General features: G+C 45.4%; 1 protein-coding gene across 2 annotated transcripts in view; it reads left to right on the forward strand.

The window, feature by feature from the left end:
- The first annotated feature begins 359 nt into the window (after positions 1–359).
- NCBP3 (nuclear cap binding subunit 3) overlaps positions 360–20,444 on the forward strand; it is a 47,426-nt gene continuing 27,341 nt past the window's right edge. The window contains exons 1-3 of one of the 2 annotated variants that reach the window (XR_008629086.1): positions 360–741; positions 2,660–2,725; positions 6,690–6,795. Coding sequence is in view for 1 of the 2 variants with exons in the window: in XM_055129818.1 (XP_054985793.1) it covers positions 559–741; positions 2,660–2,725; positions 6,690–6,795 (355 nt within the window). In the remaining variant the exon portion in view is untranslated. The remainder of the gene's footprint in view (positions 742–2,659; positions 2,726–6,689; positions 6,796–20,444) is intronic. The other variant, XM_055129818.1, reaches the window with a different exon arrangement.

Below are 20,444 nucleotides of genomic sequence, written 5' to 3' on the forward strand. Positions count from 1 at the left end.
TGAGGGGTGCTGGGGGCAGGGAATGCCAGGATCAATTCCAGGATCTTAAAACGTGCACTCACTGTACCACTGAATCACAACCTCTTGCCACAGTAAAGTTAGACTCTTTTGTTTTGTGGAGTGACATCAGGCAATGCTCAGAGGCTACTAGTAGCTTGGTGCTCAGGGTCGCTCCCAACAGCGCTTAGTGTGCAGCAGATCCTACGGGATTAGGATCAAATCCGGAGCTTCCTCATGCAAAGTTTATGCAGTCATAGCAATGCTATGACTCAAAAATTAGCTTTTATTGCAGGTTTACTGCTTAAGTCTTACCTGTGTTCTGAATCCCAGACAACATCATTCTCCTCCAACAAGCCTCGCCCCCGCCTCCTCTCGGGCCGGCTCTAGCTGTCCTCGGGTTCCTCCGGCCACCAGGGAGCGCGGCGCGGAGGACAGTTTTCTAGCCCTGGTAGGCGACGCTCTGGGTAGCAGCGGCGGCTGCTCCGTGGCCCGTGGCGGCGGCGCTCTAGCCGGCGGGAGTGCGGGGCGGGCTCTCTGTGGTGCGGCCGGCGGGCGGCGATGGCGGCCGTACGGGGCCTGCGAGTGTCGGTAAAGGCAGAGGCGCCCGCGGGGCCGGCCCTGGGGCTCCGGCCCGCAGAGGCCGACTCCGGCCTGGAGCGTGGCGAGCCGGAGCCCATGGAGGTGGAGGAGGGCGAGCTGGAGATGGTGCCGGTGCGGCGCTCGCTGAAGGAGCTGCTCCCGGTAGGGCGGGGGGCGGCGGCGCGCAGGGGGTCGCGGGTGCCCCGCGCCGCTGCGGCCCGGGGCGCGGGGCGGCGGGCGAGCCGGGGAGAGTTGGGGCCGCCTCCCCGCGCTGCGCCTCGGAAGCGGGCTGTGCACTGGGTCGCAGCGAGCGCCGGCGCTGCTGGAGATAAAGGGGAAGCCGCGGGCGGGAACTCGGGTGGCGCTCGCCGGCGGCCGGGTCCCCTGGTGCGCTCGCGGGCCCTCCCGGGAGGGCTGGACTTGTCAACAGCAGCAGCTCCGTGTTGCTTGGGACTTGAGGGTCACCGCGTCCCCGCGCAGCGCAGCTTCGCTGCCGGTTGTATCGCGCCTCCACTGAGGTCCCAGCAGCTGACACTGAAATGAAACATGAAGCAAACCCGCAGCAGTGGACCCCCCTCCCGGTCCGTCCCCATCCAAGTGGGACTGGCGACGAGGTCAAGGTTTGCATTGGTTTGGTGGTCAGGTGCCCGATTCCCGGCTTCTGGGCTTCCCGCCTGGATGGCGCCTTAATTTCGCACTCTAATATAAACTGCTAGCTCTAAGCATAATATATCAATATGTCTGGCCTTTAAACTAAAATTGTGGGAAAAGGTTAAAGTTGGATCACTGAAGAAAGCAGACCATAGCATAGGACTTTGGTAAATTTACCATAATGACATTCCTTCTCCCTCCCCCCCCTCTCCATTTATATACCACTACAGTTGTGAAGTAGTTTTTGTCCAGGTGTTCATTTGGTTCGGCTTGTATTTATTGCATGTGCGGGGCATAGCCCTAAGCACTTGATGAAAATCAAGATCAAACTCTTCCTAGAGTTTCTGTTCCATTTGGGAGACACAAGTAAACAAAGCTTGTCTGAAAGTGTTAAATGCCATGAAGAAGGTAAAGCATGTTCCTGGGAGGGTGAATGCAGAAGGCAGGGAGTTGTGCAGAGGGGAAAACAGACTGACTGGGACAGGGAAGCTTTCAGGGATGGTGCCCTTTATACACAACCACTCCGAAATACCATTTTGTCGTTTATATCCTATAATGACAAAAAGCCAGCTACCTGCATCTTTGGAAGAGTATCTTCTCAGCAAGGGGAGCAGAAACACAGTTACTTTGTCTTAGAAACAATTCTGTTGCACAAACAGGAGGCAGCAGAAGGCCAGGAAGGCTGGCAAACACTACGGAGGAGCCTAGGCCTAAGGAATTCTACAGTTTCATGTAATGAATGACTGTCAGAAGTGTGACTTGAACCCTCGGCTTCCAAATTTCATCCATTTTTCATTGCACTATGCCACTCTCCCAAGGAGGTTTAGGTGAATCTGAACTTTTGTATGTCTTGGTATGAAGACTTACATTTGCACCTATGGCCTGGCATGGTATCCAGGGTTACATCTTGAGTATTTCCCCCAAAGCCTGTACATTTTCATTTATGTGGATACCTTCTGTAAGGGGGCTTATTTGTCAGTCACCCCCGGTAAGTGCGGGGAACAGTGTCTTCTCCCTCCTGTGCTTGCGAACAGTGGTGCTCAGAGGCTCTGGTGGTGTTGAGGATTGAACCTTTGGCTTCTGCATGCAAAGCTTGCGCTCCAGCTCCGTTGAGCTATTCCTTCAGCCCCCATATGAAATTGCTTAAGATTTTGGAGAGCTCCTGATGTAGATGGTAGAAAAGACTTTTTGTTATAGTGGTTGATTGCTAGCAGAGTCCATGAGGCAGGCCTTCTTATAAGAGGTTGCTAGGGGAAAAGATGGCTGAAAATAGCGGCTATGCTAAAGAAGTCATTTGGATCTGGGGGTGTGACTCAGTGGTTGAGTGCATGTATGAGGCCAGGAGTTTGAGAACTACTGTAAAAAGCAAGTCAAAGGAATCAACTGTTTTTTTAATCATAGCATTTCTCACTCTTCCCCTTCATGATAGGACACAAGCAGAAGATATGAAAACAAAGCTGGTAGTTTCATCACTGGAATCGATGTCACCTCCAAGGTAACATTTATTTATTTGTTTTAATATCACTGTCATGGTCATCCTGTCCCTCATTTATTTGCTCGAGCGGGCACCAGTAACGTCTCCATTGTGAGACTTGTTACTGTTTTTGGCATATTGAATACGCCCCGGGGAGCTTGCTAGGCTCTGCTGTGCGGGTGAGATACTCTCGGTAACTTGCCGGACTCTCTGAGAGGGATGGAGGAATTGAACCCAGGTCGGCCGCATGCAAGGCAAACGCCCTACCCGCTGTGCTATTGCTCCAGCGATATTTGTTTTAATAGGCAGATAAACATGATCTTGGTCTCTTGGACTTAATAGAACTGCCATTCCATGCCTCCTTTTTTCCTTGTTGTGCGATTAAAATTTCTAAGGACTGGAAAGATAGTTCAGAGGATTGAGCCCGCGCTTTGCTTGTGGGAGTCTTGGGTTTGATCTCTGGCACCACAGGGTCAAAATCTCCACAGCCCCATTGGGAGCAGTTCCCAGCACAAAACTGGGACTAGTCCCCAAGCACCCTAGGTATGCCCCCAACACTCCTCCCTCCCCCAGACACCAAGAACAACAGAACTTTTTTGGGGTGGCCCAGGGAGACTGGAGTTAAGGCAAATGTTTTGGGGCCACACTTGGCAGTGCTCAGGGAGTACTCCTGACTCTGTGCTCAGGAATCATTCCTGGCGGGCTTGGGGGAACATATGGGATACTGGTGATTGAATCTAGGTTGGCCTTGTGCAAGGGCGCCATATTTGCTATACTATCTTGTAACTAAATTTGTACTATACAGTTATGCCCTTATGCTTCTGAAAATATCTGGGCAGTATTTGTGTGTTCTAGAATCCCCTCATTTCCCATCCCAATTTACCATACCTAGTTGCCTCTGCTTAACCATATCTAAGGAAATTTCTACACTGGAAATTCTTTTTTTTTCTTTTTTGTTTTTGGGCCACATCCAATGGTGCTTGGGTCTTACTCCTAGCTCTGTATTCAGGGGGTGACTCTTGGTGGTGTTTGGGGAACGTATGAAGTTGCAAGGGTTGAATCTGAGTAGGCTTCACACAAGGCAAGTGCCTTTCCTTCCTTATTATCTCTTTAGTCCCAGAAGCGCATATTTAATGCTATGTACATTCCTGTTTTTGGTAAGGTTGGGGGGAGGAGGGTATATGGGGGCAGGCCACATCTGGTGGGGCTGATAGGCTGTTCTGATAGCTTAGTGCTCAGGGGACCATGTATGGTACTGGATTGTCGAGGTATAAGACAAGCGCCTAAACCGCTGTCCTATTTCTCTGGTCCCAATGTTATATCCATTCTTAAAAAGTTACGTATGGTGTTTCCACTGTAAATGAAACAAAGTATGGACAGTGCCTGGCCCATAGTAGGCCTTTAATAAGTGTCTTTATTCTTTTGTGGCTGGGAGCTTAGAAAAATGGGTTTCTTGAGTTTGTGACTGTAAACTTTAAAAACAGTGTAACTATTCTTAGACAGCAACTAAGTTACTGTTACTATTTTCCTGCTTTATTGTAACTCCTCATAGTCAAACCTATTACTTTTCGTAGTATAAACACTTGCTTTAATTGGTGATATCAGGTTTATATCTATTCTTTCTGTGCTATGTTTTGGGATTTGTTTTTGTTTTGGGGGCCATCCAGCAGCCTCAGGGCATACTCAGAGTTCACGGATCATTTCTGGCAGTGCTCAGGGAACCACATGGGGTGCCTAGGATAGAACCTGGGTCAGCATATGTAAGGCAAGCACACTACCTGCTGTACTGTGCTCCAGCCCTCAGAATTTTGTTGTTGGTTTGTTTTGCGTGTCTCCTAAGCAGTGTTCCGGGTGCTCTGAGGTTCTCTCCTGATGATGCTCAGCTAAGTGAGCTAGAGCTTCCATACCTGGTTTGGGGGCCTGTGGGACTGCATTCAGCATTGTGTGGGGTATCTCACATGCAGGAGATTGGACTCGAGTCATTGCACATTCCAGGGTTACTCCCCCTGACCCCAGAACTACCTCCCTGGAATAGGATTTTGAATTACAATGATAGGGTTTCCATTGGGTGTATTTGGGATAGCAAAAATAAAAATAGACCTGTCATGTTTACCTTATGTTTCATCTGGCTCTCAGTCTGGTCAGATTGCTTAAAGGTCACCAGAAAGAACTGATCACTCTATCTGTGTGGTTATATATTTATACATTTAGTGATGCTGATTGAACCCAGGGTCTCATACAAGCAAGTCATACACTCTACCACTGAACTAAATATCCTCAGTCCTGATCACCAAGAAATAGAAGAAAATGAAAATGCTTTCTTAATTGTAATGGGGGGGAGAAGGAATATATTTCTTTGTCCTCAGCAGTTTGCTCATATGAAACAAATACATGGAGGGAAAGTGTGGCACTCCCACAAAACTGGTAGCACTGTAGCACTGTAGCCCTGTTGTTCATCAATTTGCTCGAGTGGGCACCAGTAATGTCTCCATTGTGAGACTTGTTGTTACTGTTTTTGGCATATCGAATACACCACGGGTAGCTTGCCAGGCTCTGCTGAGCAGGAGGGATACTCTCAATAGCTTGCCAGGCTCTCTGAGAGGGATGGAGAATCGAACCTGGGTCAGCTGTGTGCAAGGCAAATGCCCTACCCGCTGTGCTATCACTCCAGTTATTACTCAAGGGAGGTAGATTTGTTGTTTGTGCTAATCTTGGGAAGGCCTTAATAAAGAAAATTAGCATAACTATTGGGGAATAATAGTGTTGCGGTTTACCAATCCCCATAAGGTTTCTATAGTGACTCCTTCAATTAGTGTGGTAAAGTCTGTACAATTATTAGCAAAGGGTTGCTCAGTGCCCTGAGAAACTCAATAGTGGACCTAGATTTAATTTAGCTCTTGAGAAAGAAAAACTTATGAAGCCAACTATTTTTTGTTGTTGTTGTTGTTTTTTGTTTGGGGGGGCACACCCAATGGTGCTCAGGGCAAACTCCTGGCTCAGTGCTCATGGATCACTCCTGGCAGGAGTCAGGGGACCATAGAGGGTACTAGGAATTGGACCCAGGTCTGCCATGTGCAAGGCAAGTGCCCTCCCAACTGTAGGAGGGCCGTGGCCCATTTTGTTTTTTAGTGAAGCATCAATGCTTCTTGTCACCAAAAGAGGAAAACTGGCAATTCCATGGACATGAGCCTAGAATTGAGGGGAGAGTTTCTTTCTCTCGGTGTTATTTTTAAAGCGGGAAAAAGCTTTAGGGAGTGGACTGCTCAGGCAGACATAATGTGGAAGCTGTGATGGGTGTGATTACCATACACAGAGATCATGTGAAATGGGGGTGTTAGTGGGGCTCCTAGAAATAGCACTGAGATCAGAACACCTGCCCCCTTACAAATAAAGTATTGCCACTAAATCTTTTAAATTTTTATTTTTGTGTCTCAGTTTCTGCTTCTGGAAAATTGGGATTTGGGATTATTTAGTTAGTTGTAATGTGTTCACAAAATTGCTAATAATAAATGAAATGCTTTTGATCAGAGGACCAAAGCATTATTCATTACTTAATTGAATGAACAAATAAATATTTATTAAGTTCCTACTATGCCCTGGCAACAGTGATAGTCATCATGGAGATTATTACAAATTATAGAGGTATCAGTGTACATCCTACCAGTCCTTGTTTTAATAGTCAGTTCTCGCAAAAATGGGTAGGCCAGAGAGGTAGTATGGTGGGTAGGATGCTCCCCAGGACCCCATAGGTTCCCCAAAGCCCCACCAGGAGTGATCCTTGAGAAAAAAATACCTTAGAGCCAGCAGTACACCCTGAGCATCTCCAACTGTGGCCCCCAAAACTGAAAAGGAAAAATGATTAAAGGCACAACGTTGCTCCTTTTTTCCTATTTATCTTAAGGTTTCACTAGTGCATCATGTTGTGTTTGTGATTTAACTCTCCTCTTCCATGTTTCATTCCTTTAATTTTTTCTGTACCTTCTAGGAGGCCATTGAAAAGAAAGAACAGCGAGCCAAGCGCTTTGACTTTCGATCAGAAGTTAATATTTCCCAAAGAAATGTAGCCTTGGACCGAGACATGATGAAAAAAGGTATTGTGTTTCTCTCTGCCATGGTGTGTCCTACTGACCTTTCCTTGCATGTCCAGCCCCCATGCAGATACATATCTAATCCCATCTAAGTGGACCTGTGGATTCTCCAGTCTTGAGGAGTTGCGCTGCAGGTGTGTGGTTGATGTCAGATGGCAGATGTCAGAAATGCGGGGCTGGGGATTGGCAAGACCGGTTGTCTTCTTCTTTTGTTGGTGGTCCCGCTGAGGTTTCGAACCTAGGCCCTTACTTGATGTTTGCTTTCATTACAGTGCTCACTTTTCTTTGCCTTATTAGTGGAGTATATTACAGCGAGACCTTTCAGGGGAGTCGGCAATGTTAGAATGGATGAGCGAAAGCTTTAGTACTTCTGTTGATAGAAATTTGTGATTTTATTTTTGTGTTCTCTGAGATTAAGTATTCTGTTTTTTGTTTGTTTGTTTGTTTTTGCTTTTTGGGTCACACCTGGCAATGCTCAGGGGTTACTCCTGGCTCTGAACTCAGGAATTACTCCTGGTGGTGCTCAGGGGACCATATGGGATGCTGGGAATCGAACCCGGGTTAGCCTCGTGCAAGGCAAACACCCTACCCACTGTGCTATGCTCCAGCCCCCGAGATTAAGTATTCTGTGTCCCAGAACTCACCTGGAATTAATAGATTACTCTGCCTCCACCTTCCAAAGCAATTTATAAATAAAAGGAAAAATGATTATTGTCTCTGTGTGCGTATGTGTGTGTGTGTGTGTCTGTGTCTGTGTTTGTGTCTGTGTCTCCACAGGCATATTTGTTATTCCCCTTGGGTTCCCTCTGTTGTATTAGGTGTGTGTGAAGGGTCTCATCTGCAGCCCACTGAGTGCATTTTGGAGGTCTGTGGTCTGTGTGTGGCTGTGTGGACTTCTCTTGAACTGCTTAGTTGATAAAGACATGTTGACTGAATGTATAGCTACTAGTTGTTGGAAACCTATTCTCTTTCCAGGTCCCTAATTGTTTCCTGTTCATTTCTCACTTCCCTGTAAGAAACATACTTATTCCTGTTTTACAAAGGATGAAAAAGGCTGAAAGATGTTTCATGAATTGCACGGGGTTACATATCTAATGAAAGTGGAACAAGGATTGGAATTCACATTTATCTGGCTAAAGTCCTGCACTTTGCTGCTTTGCCCTGTTGCCTTCTAGTACGTGATATCGTGATAACGTTAGCAGACTCAGACCACCTGAGCCCATCTCGGTGGCTGGAGCAGCCAGGATGCAGAGCTCCACTGTAGGTGTTGCTTTACTCTTTTCCCTGCATCAGGAATTCAGGTTGGAAATATGACCTTCCTTTCCTGGCGTGCCACTGTTTTAGTGGGTTTCTGTTTCAGGAAGAGTCCTGTGGAAGCCAGGGGCAGCTGTGCGGCCTGGCACTCCTGTTCCCGCATAGCCTGGCCCAGTTCTCTGAGGCATCTCTCCAGCTCCTCCGTTGGCTCACCATATCCGCTTCTTCTACTCCGCTGACATTCCCTGAGAAATCTTGCTTGTGATTGGGCCTGTGCCTTGCCCTCTGCTGATTTGTCCTTCTTTGTTCCAAGCTTCATCTTTTTCAAATGTCATTTCCTTTATGAAGCATCTCTGAGTTCTTCAGGATGCTAAACCCTCCTACAACCGAGTCTCAACTCCTGTGTGACTGGAGTCAGTTATTAAACTTCGCTAGGTCTCAATCTTGTTATTATAGAACAGGAATATGATACTGAATATAGTTACTTTGGGGGGGGTGTTAAACTTTTATCTGTTGTTTGTCCATTCCTTTATTAACTATAGGGCCCACTCTCAGTGGTGCTCATCACAGATGGCTGGCCTCTGCGTGCTCTCCCTCAGACTCAAACTCAGGGCCTGGCATGGCATCAGGAGTGTGTGCTCCAGGACTTAAGTTATCTTCCCTATCCCATGCTCTTAAATTTTGATGTAAAATTTATGGGGGAAAAAAAAGGTAGGAAAGCAATCCTAGTCTCACGCATCTAAAGATACTTCTTCTATGTCATTGAGGGGGTGCATATTGGCAGTGCATAGGACTTCTGGCTCTCTGCTCAGGGATCATTCCTTGTGGTGCTCAGGGAACCATATTCAGCACTGGGATGGAACCAGGCACCCTTCCTGTTGTACTATCTCTCCTATCAATAATTCTAAAAATATGCCTGATATGTCATCTTTGGGAAGCTGCTCATTTCAATTTGTTGGGTTTTGTTTTTTATTGTTTTGGGGCCACATTGGCAGTGCCCAGGGGTTATTCCTGGCTCTCTTACCCTGATGGACTCTGGGGACCAGATGGATGCTGGGATTGAACCCAGGTTGGCTGTGTGCAAGGCAAACGCCCTACCTGTGCTGTCACTCCGGCCCCTCATTATAGCCTGTTTTTCCTCGAGAAACTCCAGAGAACCCTGCTGCCTATCCCAGCTCAATTAAATTAGAATGGGGGTGGGAGGGGATAGGTCCCAGAGGTAATTACTATTTCTGTATCTACCCAAGTGGTTCAAATATGCAATATTGAGAGCCACTGCACTGTGGGTAAGAGCACTACCCATGTTCAGTTGCTGCCCATGTTCAGATACTGCCCGTGGTTTTCATCTCTGTGGCTTCAGGCAAAGTAGCCTCTAGGAACCTCAATTTCCTCATCTGGAAAGTCAGATACCAATAGTTATCTTACATGGTTGTTAGGAGGTTCTGGTTCCGGTTCTTAGAATGGTGTTTAGCACATAGTAAGTATCCTAATGAAAGTCATTATTAACATCATTGGTGTTTTCCGTGCACTGGCCCACCTCTGGGGAGAAGAGGGATATTGGAATAAGCATCTGCGCTCTTGCAACATGCCAGGTATCGAGTCTTTCTTTTTCTTGATACCAATGGCAATTATAAAATATGCCTTTTGAAAAGTGCTCACTGTGTGTTGGTCATTCTGCTGTGTCTTTCTTGTTTCCATTTTACTGATGTGCATACTATAGTGCCAAGAAACCAAGCAGCCAGAGAAGGAGCCAGGCTGGTGTGACGGACACTCACGCATGTTCTTGGCTTCCCTGTCCCCGTGGAAGCACACTTTTGGGCTCACCAGCCCATTCTGCCGTGAGTTATTTGCTCCTCTTGAGTGACTCTGCTTTAGGCAGCTTCTATCTCCCTAACCCCAAGATCAAAGTACCCATAGTTGGAAGGGATTTGAGATTTATGACTGTTTCAGGCATACAGTATTTCAACATGGTCCCTTCAGTGTGAGGCCAGCCTTCCTGCCCGTCACTGCAGGCTTGCTGGCAAAGCTCCTGACAGTCTCTTGGCCTCAGCCTGAACGTGATGGGAGACAGACTAGTTGTGTTGTTGTTTTGGTTTTGGATACTTATATTCAACAGAAACGGCTTTCTAGTAAAACCTGTTTGTTACTGTATGCTTGTCAGACAGCTTTGTTCCTTCCTTTCAAACAAACTTTTCAAGTGAGAGAATGGGCCACCTACCCATCCCATATGACTAATGAGCTCCCTTTCCTGGATTCTTTCCAGTTCCTAAGTTTCTTCAGGAATAGGCTGCAGAGTCCAGGTATGGTCAGCACATGAAGAGCAGGCAGAGGCATCACCATAGCCTTTTTTTCCAGCCATTTCATAATACTGTGCTCATTTTCTGGTCAACCAAAGTGCCAAGGTCTTTCCTCCAGAATTGTACTTAGCAAAATAGTCCCTCTTGGTTTATACTTGTCCCTTTAATTTTTTTTTAAATTTAATTTATTTTTTGGGTTGAGGCTCATACTTGGCAAGTGCTCAGGGATTGTTCCTGGCTCTGCACTCAGGGATCACTCCTGAGTGATCATATGGGATGCTGGGGATTGAACTTGGGTTGGCCGCCTTGATTGGCCATGTAGATGGCAAGTGACTATTGCTATTACTGCTTTTACTGCTCTGGCCCTTGAGTTACTTTTAAATCTCCTTATTTTTGAGATTTCTTCTGTAAGATACACACTCAGAGTGTTGGTGCAGGGAGCCTGTGGGGTGGGGGAGGAGGATTAGGGCTGGGGGAATGGCTCCAGGGACCATTCCTGGTGATGGTGGAGGTCACTAAGGCCATCTCAGCAGTTCTCAGTGGGCTGTAGGGGGTTGGGGCACCAAGGCTGTTCCAAGTGGAGCTGTGTACTAGCATCTAATGCAGGTTGTTGAGCCTGCCATGAATGTGCTCCACCCTTTGGAGCCATTGTCTCAAGCCTTTAGTTTTATTGTCGTGGGGGCTATACCAGGCAGTGCTGGGGGCCACATGATGTCAGGGACCTCACACACAAGACCTACCTTTTTTTTTTTTTATTGAATTGCTGAATTACAAAGTTACGCAGATATTTATGATTGAGTTTAAGGAGTACAGTGTTTTAATGCTAGTCCCTTCACCAGTGTCCACTACCCTACACCAATGTCCTCAGTTTCCCTCCTGCCCCAGGGGCACTTTTCCCCTCTCCCATTGTCCTAGTGTGTAAAAAATAGAAACGTGCGCACAGAAGGGTTTTGATGATGTGTGTTCGCGGGCTCTTGGGGCGTCTCTCTCTCTCTCTCTCTCTCTCTCTCTCTCTCTCTCTCTCTGTCTCTCTCTCACTGCTCGAGTTCGGTGCTCTCAAGCCGCTGTGTAGGACCAGATTGGGATGGCTCCTCCTTTGTGCTCTGCTTCTTTGTTTGCCACTGTGGTCTCTTCTGTCTGTCTCTCTATCTCTGACTCTGTCTCTATATTCTCTCCTCTGGTCCCTTCCAATCTCTCTCTCTCTCTCTCTCTCTCTCTCTCTCTCTCTCTCTCTCTCTGGAGCCCTTCTCGCCCTCACTTCTGACTCTGACTCTTACTTGTGACTCTGACCCTGATCCTGACTCTGACCCTTACTTCTGACTCCGACCCCCTCCACTCTAACAGTCTTAGTTTATATAGCAATCACATAGGGTGGTGATACGTGGGTTGAACATTAACTAATCAACAAAGAGAGGTAAGGCCACTCCTCCAGGAGATTAACTCAAGGATAAAATCTCATCTAAGGAGATTACTCCAGATTACTAGGAGATCCACTTAAGGGAGGATCCCATCCAGGGTGTGTCGCTTTCTTCTTTCCTCAGCTAGTAATCCACTTAAATAGTTGTAGTAAATCTACTTCTAATATTTCTAGCAATGTAATTCTGTATGAGCACAGTAAGCGATATATCAAACTTAAAAGTTTGGTTCTTCTTGAGGACATCTCACTGTATATTCCAGACCACAGTCCTTAGGCCAGGTGAGTCTTCCTAACCCCACCAGGGTCCTAGTCTCGTCGTTACTTTTGGATCACGACAACATTTGTCTATGACCATGCTCTCAACTTATAGTTGAGTATTGTGGTGCTTTGGCCTGGCCCATTTTGATGCCAGGGTAGCTCACAGCTTGCCCTAGGTCCATTCTGTCCCTTGTCAGGACCCTGCTTTGGGGGTGCTAGGAACTAAGGCCAACTGAGTTGAAAAAGCAGATGCTCAGGAGTAAATATTATTGGAGTCAATCAACTCCCAAGTTACAAAGCATAGTATTAACTGTCTTTCTGTGTCCATACAGAAAGGACATTGCTTTAAGGTAAACCAAGTTCCCTGTGGCAAGGCTGAAAGGACAAACTCAATGTTATCCTACACTAGTGCTCCCTTCCCTAATTTATCCCCCCCGCCCCCTCCAGCCCAGTGCCAAGCTTTCTACTGAAGACCAGTTCTCTCGCTCTTCGTTTCTGTTGCCACCTTTGGTATTTGATATTCCCCTAAGACTTTTTTTTTTGATATCTCACATATGAGAGAGAGCTCATTCTGAGTTTGTTCCACTCCTTCTGATGGATTTCACTCAGCATGACTTTACCTTTTCTTACAAGGCCTTCCTCTTGAGCCACTTGATCCTTTGAGACACTTAAAAAAAGTTTTTCAGGGAACAGAGAGATAGTAGAGCGGTGACGTGACGGTGCGTACTGATTTTTGCATGCTCCAAGCCATGGTACCATCCCTGGCACTGCTCTTTCCTAGGAGGCTGCCAAGCCCCCACCTCACAAGTAAACTGTTTTTGTTCCTTTTTAATTGAATCACCGTGAGATACAGTTACAAAGCTTTCATGTTTGAGTTTCAGTCATACAATGATTGAACACCCATCTCTCCGCCAATGCACATTTTCTGCCTCCAATGTCTCCCCAGTATCTTCCCCCTTCAATCCTAACCCTCCCTCTGCCTCTATGGTAGACATTTTCCCCCATTCTCTCTCCTTTTGGGCATTATGGTACAAGTAAACTTTTAAGTTTATCCCAATTTAACTGTTGATCTCAGGACTCCATTTTAGTCCATTGAGTTTATTTTCCTTCAACTCTCCCTTTTGGTATTTCATATATTCCTTACTTTGGTATGTATGACTGTTCAGTTGTTAAAACTTAAATGGCACAATTCTCCATTTTACCATGGAACTTACCCTAGAATCATGAATTAGAAGTCTTGTTCTATTACTAGTCCTGTATTTTATTTTACTGCCATGAGGAGCTAGATTATTTGCCTTTAATGAACTGAAATAGAATACCATCTGTGGTAAATTTTGAAATGTTTTGCTTGGTAATCCTATCAGAAAAGGAGAAGAGGTTAGCTTGGCTTCTTTTTAGTGAAATAATGTGATTTCCTATAGGAAAGACTTTTTTTTAAAGGTATCTTAGATGGTAATAGAAATTTTTGTAAGAGGTAGGTGTCCTATACTCAACAGTGCTCAGGTCTTCCTCCTGGCTGGGTGTGCAAGGCAAGTGCCCTATTCACTGTACCAGCCCTTAGAGAGATATTATGGGGTTAAAAGTGCTTGCCTTGCATGTAGCTGACTTCTGAGCACTGCCTGAGAGCAGAGCCAGGAATAGCTCCCAGCACTGCTGGGTATGGCTCAAAAACTAAAGCTCAAAACCCACCCCAAATAAATCTTTAATGTGGCTGGGATTTTCTCATTATTAAGAGAATCATTACAGGGTTTGCTCTGCTTAAAACGCTTTAGAGATTTTTACCTATCCAATTGGAGATTATTACTGCATTCTGAAATCATGTTTTTTTTTTCATTTAAGTTAGTTCAATGGAATATATTTTATGCTAGATTTATTAAAATGTATTCTTACTACTTTTCTTAGGCTTTGGTTCTTAGTAATAGCTCTATACCAATTAGTAGAAAGAAAAAGTAGATAAAAGTTTTTTCTTGCACTATCATTCAAGAGCAATGTTGTTCCAGATTCCTTACCCAAAAAAAAAAAAAAATTCCAAAAATAAAACCAGAGCCAGAGAGATAGTACAGGGGTTTAGGGCTAGCCTTGCATGTGGCAGACTTGTGTGATCTGAGCACAGCTATATGTGACCCCAAAACCGAAATGAAAAAGCAACAAGCCATAACTATTTTAAAAAGAAAGATAGTGAATTAGCATCAGCGTGATAGTACCATTATGGCAGAGCCTGGCAAGCTACTCGTGGCGCATTTGATATGCCAAAAACAGTATCAATAATGGGTCTCATTCCCCTGACCCTAAATGCGACAGGGACGAGAGGAGACGTTACTGACGCCCTCTCGAGCAAATCAGTGAACAACGGGATGACAGTGATACAATGAAGATAGTACCATGGGTAAGGTGCTTGTGTTGCCCATGACTGGCCCAGGTTCAATCCCTGGCACCCCACATTTGGTCTGCTCAGCAGTGCTAGGAGTTATCCCTGAGCAAAGAGCCAGGAGTAAGCCCAAGTATGGCTCCAAAACCAAACCAAAACATTGAATTGCACATCTTGTTTTACTTTATTTTGGGTTTTTGGCAGAGGTAGGGGCCCCATCTGCAGTGCTCTTACTCCAGGTCCTGTGCTCAGCGATCACTCCTGGCACTGCTCAGACATATGCCATGCCTGTGTGCAAGGCAAGTGCCTTTACCCTTGTACTATCTCTCTGACCCATATTTGTTAATTTTTTTTTGGGGGGGTGTGTCACACCCTGTGATGCTCTGGAGTTACTCCTGGCTCTGTGTTCAGGAATCAACTCCTTGTGGTGCTCAGGGGAACCACATTGGATATCAAGGATCGAACCTGGGTGGACCTGCTGAGTGCAAGGCAAATGCCTTACCCACACTATTATTGCTTGGCCCCTGGATTTTTTTTTTTTAAGCTACACTCCACAGTGCTTGGGGGACCATGCAGTACCCAGATCAATCAAATGGGTTGACTATTTGCAACGCAAGCTCTGTATTCCCTGTTCAAGCCCCCATTTCCTCCTCAACTTTTCAAGGTGTGGATTCATTCTTGTTTTTCCTACCATAGTCTCTTCCTTTTCACTTGACAGTCTCAGCGTCAGTATTCTTCCTATCATGCATCCTGATGTTGGGATGTTGGTGTTTCTGATGCATTTTTTACATTCTTACATTCATCATTAGTAATTTATTCCTTATCCATCCTTTATATGTAGTCTTTGGTAAGTTATGTTGCCTAAGTTTTTTTTCTATTATTATTATTAGTTTTTTTCTATTATTATTATTTTAATAGTAAATCACTGTGACGTACAGTTACATACTTTTAAACTTTAGTGTTTGTATTTCAGTCAAACGATGATCGAATATCCATCCCTCCATCAGTGCCCATTCTCCACCACCAATGATCCCAGTATCCTTCTCCCTCCATTTCCCCACCCCCACCTCGCCTCTGTGGCAGGGCATTCCCTTTTGTTCTCTCTCTCTCCTTTTGGGTGTTGTGGTTTGCAGTAGAGCATTGAGTAGACATTGTGTTCAATCGATAGTCTACTTTCGGCTTGCCTAAGTTTTGCTGCCTTCTCTCACACTACAGGTTCCTGTATTCAGTGTCTTCCAGGTTTTTGGATTTCTGAATCTCAAGCCTTGGGTTAGGCTACTTTTTCTCTGCATTCTTTAATATGCTTTCTTAAAGACTTGAGGTTGTATCCTAATACCAGTCTTTCATTTTCTTTCTTTTTTTTTCCCCCTGTTAGAAAAATCCAAGATGGAGCTCTCACCACCTTGCTCAGTAAATGTCCAGTCTTCATTTCCCAGTGATTGTGCATAAATCTAGGTGCCTTCTTCATTGTTTATTTTAAGCATTGACATTGTCAGCAAGGTGAGGAAGCATTGGGAATTCTCGTTCTTTAGGTGGGGGCGGGGTGAGGAGGCACTGGTATTTGGGCCAAGAAAACCAGCAGTGTGCAGGGCTACTCCCCGACTCTGTGCTCACTCAGGGGCCAGCTAGGAATCCAGCCACAGTCCTTCAAATTTAAGACGAATCTCTTAGGCCCTTAATCATCTCTCTGGCTCTGGACATTCTCTTTTGACAGTCTTCCATCGCATCTTGAGCTTAACACTTCCCATCTCTGAAACAGTTTGTCATTGTCAGTTTGGGTCTCTTTTGAACCAGAACTCTCTCTGCAGTGTTAAGAGTTATTCTAATGTCCACTTTCACATCTCTTTTTAATATCTTTACCAGGCTGTTTTATTTGTTTTTGTTTGGGGGAGCCACACCCAGCAGTACTCAGAGGCTGCTCCCAGGTTTAGTGCTTGGGGATGACTCCCAGTGGTGCTCAGGGAGCAGGCAGCACTGGGGGTGGGACTTGGCCTTAATGTGCAAAGCGTGTGTTCTAGCCAGCTGAGCTATCGCTCTGCCCCAAACAGCTTTTTTGAAAAGATTGTTCTTTCAAAAGCAACCGCTGTTGGAGAGGATGTGGGGAGAAAGGGACCCTTCTACACTGCTGGTGGGAATGTCGGCTAGTTCAGCCCTTTTGGAAAACAATATGGACGATTCTCAAAAAACTAGAGGTTGAGCTCCCATTTGACCCAGCAATACCACTGCTGGGAATATATCCCAGAAAAGCCAAAAAGTATAGAAGAAATGACATCTGCACTTATATGTTCATCGCAGCACTGTTTACAATAGCCAGAATCTGGAAAAAACCCGAGTGCCCTAGAACAGATGACTGGTTGAAGAAACTCTGGTACATCTATACAATGGAATACTATGCAGCTGTTAGAAAGAATGAGGTCATGACGTTTGCATATAAGTGGATCAGCATGGAAAGTATTATGCTAAGTGAAATGAGTCAGAAAGAGAGAGACAGACATAGGAAGATTGCACTCATCTGTGGACTATAGAATAACAGACTATAAGACTAACACCCAAGAATAGTAGAAATGAGTACCAGGAGGTTGTCTCCATGGCTTGGAGGCTGGTCTCTCATTCTGGGCAACTCAGAGAAGGGAACACCAAGTAAAATGTGATCGGAGGTCATGTGGGGGAAAGATGATGCGGGCCCAATATAGACTAGAGACTGAACACAATGGCCACTCAACACCTTTATTGCAAACCACAACACCCAATCAGAAAGAGAGAACAAAAGGGAACACCCTGCCATAGTGGCAGTGTGGGGTGTGGGGAGACAGGACTGGGGAGGGGGGGAGGGATGTTGGGTTTACTTTTGGTAGAGAATGGGCACTGGTGAAGGGATGGGTTATCAAACTTTGTAAGGGAGAAACATGAGCACAAAAATATATGAATCTGTAACTGTACCCTCACGTTGACTCACTAATTAAAAATGAACTATTAAATAAAAAAAATAAATAAAAGCCCCCCCCCCAAAAAAGAAAAGATTGTTCTTTGCCCAACTTTGGGTGTGTATATTCTTTTCACACTAAAATACAAATTACAACTATTTGAAGACAAAATATTTTTTCTTTCTCATTTTTTGGTCTCAGGGTTTACTTGGTTCTGCACTTAGGGATCACTCCTGATGGGGTTTTAGGGTACCATATGAGATGCTGGGGATTGAAGATGTGCAAGGTATGTGCTCTATTTACTATAACTATCTTATCCAACCCTGAGACCAGAAATTGATTCTTCATAGTCTTTTTTTATTTTTGAGACTTTTTTTTTTAATCTGTACTTTGTTTGCTTGGGGGCCACACCCACAGTGCTCAGGGGTATTCCTAGTTCTGTGGTTGGAGGAATAAAACCAAGGTCACACATGCAAAGCAAGCACTTTTAACTTTTGTACTATCTATCTTTCCAGGGGCTACTCCCCCACTGTGTGCTCACTTGGGCCAGCTGGGGTCTTTTGAATTTAAGGCAAATCTCATGTCCAACATTATTGTTACAATGTTTTCTTAGCATGATACTATGATGCTCTATATATTTATCTGTTTCTTTTGTATCTTTGTTTTTTTTGCTGTCTGCTTATAGATGAAAGTATCTCCTAGAAGGTATTTTCTCCATGATCATCTGTCTGTTCCTGTCATCTCCAGGAACTCACCCTGTTCTTGGGTCTTTTCTTCAGAATGACCCTAAAGGGTCTTTTTCTTCTGCAGTCATGGTTTTGGGGCTCGAGAAGGTACGACAGGTAGGGCGCTTGTCTTATACGCAGATGATCTGGGTTCGATCCCAACTATTCCATGTGGTTCCCTGAGCCTTACCAGGGGTGATCCCTAAGCACAGAGCCAGAAATAAGGTCTGAGCACTGCTAGGTGTGGCCAAAAAGGCGGGATGGGTGGGGGGACAAATCAATTATGACTTTTAGCTGAAAGACTGAGAAGATCACCTAGAGCAAAAACTTTTTGTTGTTGCTCTTGTTTTGTTTTGGGGCCACACCTGGTGGTGCACAGGGCCTACTCAGTGCTCAGGGATCAGTCCTTGTAGGCTCAAGGGACCATATGGGGTGCTGGGGATTGAACTCAGGTCAGTCATATGCAGAGGAAATGTATGGCCCTATCCTCTGGACTATCTCTTTGGCCCACCTTTTTCTTTTCTTTTTTTTTTTTTTTTTTTGTTTTTTGGGTCACACCCGGCGATGCACAGGGGTTACTCCTGGCTCTTCACTCAGGAATCACCCCTGGCGGTGCTCAGGGGACCATATGGGACGCTGGGATTAGAACCCGGGTCGGCCGCGTGCAAGGCAAACGCCCTACCCGCTGTGCTATCGCTCCAGCCCCCGGCCCACCTTTTTCTAAGTGGGCCTTTTTTTTAAAAAAACTTTTGTTAAAAAAAAAAATTGTGCCTTCAAGTAATGTTTAGGTGGCCTAGGTTTTGTACTGGCAATATCAGCCATGTGGGTGACTCAGTGCTTGGGCCCAGTGACATGGTGTAGGCGGCTCACAAGGGTCACTCTGGCCAAGATAAAAAAATCCTTGATCCCTTGAAAATCCCTTGAATTAGACTTGGGGCTTCTGTAGGCCTGACATGTTCTCTGACCATTTGAGCAGTCTTCCTGGCCCCTGGGCTACCTTTCTGTTTCCCAACCTGTCAATTAATTCTTGTCCACTGTAGGCTTCCGTTGCATCCAGGTTTCTGCTCACTGGTGCACTGCTGGGCACTGGACATTGTTATTGAGTTACTGAAGACAGTTTTTCTGTCTCCATCTTCACAAATCTGGCTGGCAGAAGGTTATTTATCTGATTTAATCTGGCCCCACCTAAGTGAGTTCTTGTTAAGCCATTCTTGCAGTTTAAAATGAAATAACAGAGTAACTATTAAAAGTTGTATTGATCTGAAAGTTTTCATAATTTTTTAAAGTTTATTTAACTTTATTTTAGCTAATTACTTTCTGGTTTGGGGGCTATACTTGGCGATGCTGAGGGATTACTTCTGGCTCTGCTCAGGAATTACTCCTGATGGTGCTCAGGGGACAATATGGGATGCCAGGATCGAACCCAAGTCAGCCACATGCAAGGAAAAATAGCCTACCCCCTGTACTATCATTTCAGTCTCAGTATTTTAAGTTTACTTTAAATAATAATACCTGACATTTAAACGTGCTTAGAAATAATGCACGTTGACTTCTTGGCAGAATTACTTGTGAGAGGGAGGGAAAGAAAGATGTGCAGAAATTACACAGGCTACAATTTCATTTGTGCCTTACTTCCTTCTCAGATCTTGTAGAGAATTTAAGTCTGGGCCTTACAGGTAGTACAGGGTTAAGGCATTCACCTTGCATCTAGATAACCCCAGTTCAATTTCCAGCACTGCATTGTCTCCTGAGTATTGCTGGGAGTGATTCTGAGTACCACTGAATAAGTTTGCCCCCTAAACAACTCCCACCCACCTCAAAAAGGAAATTAAGCATAAAGTTACATGAGTATGCAAAAGAAAAAAAAATGTTTGTTTGGAGTCTATACCTGGCTGTATGCAGGGCTTTCTCCTGGCTCTGTTGAGGGATCAGTCCTGGCGATGCTGGGGAACCATATGGATGGCAGGTATTGAACGGGGTTAGCCATGTGCCAAGCAAGCACCCTACCTGCACGGTAGTCTCCTTGAGGACATATGAGAGGGAGAGAGGAGAATTCTCCATGAAGAACATGGAAGGAATGCCAGTCTCTTGTTAGGGTGTAGGTAACCAAAATAGAGGATGGCATAAAGGGAAGGGTAGAGGCTCCACACAGAGCAGAAGGGAGTGTGGGCCACTCCAAGGTGAAGCACACCTACTTCAAAGTTAAATTTGTTTAATTCTTGCTTTTTGGGTCACACCTGGTGATGCTCAGTGGTTACTCCTGGCTCTGCAGTCAGGAATTACTGCTGGCAGTGTTTGGGGGACCATATGAGATACCAGGAATTGAACTCGGATCAGCCGCGTGCAAGGCAAATGCCCTACTCACTGTACTATCGCTCCGGCCCCTCGAAGTTACATTTTCTTATTGGC

The sequence above is a fragment of the Sorex araneus genome, chromosome 3, assembly GCF_027595985.1.
Source record: "Sorex araneus isolate mSorAra2 chromosome 3, mSorAra2.pri, whole genome shotgun sequence".
NCBI lineage: Eukaryota > Metazoa > Chordata > Mammalia > Eulipotyphla > Soricidae > Sorex > Sorex araneus.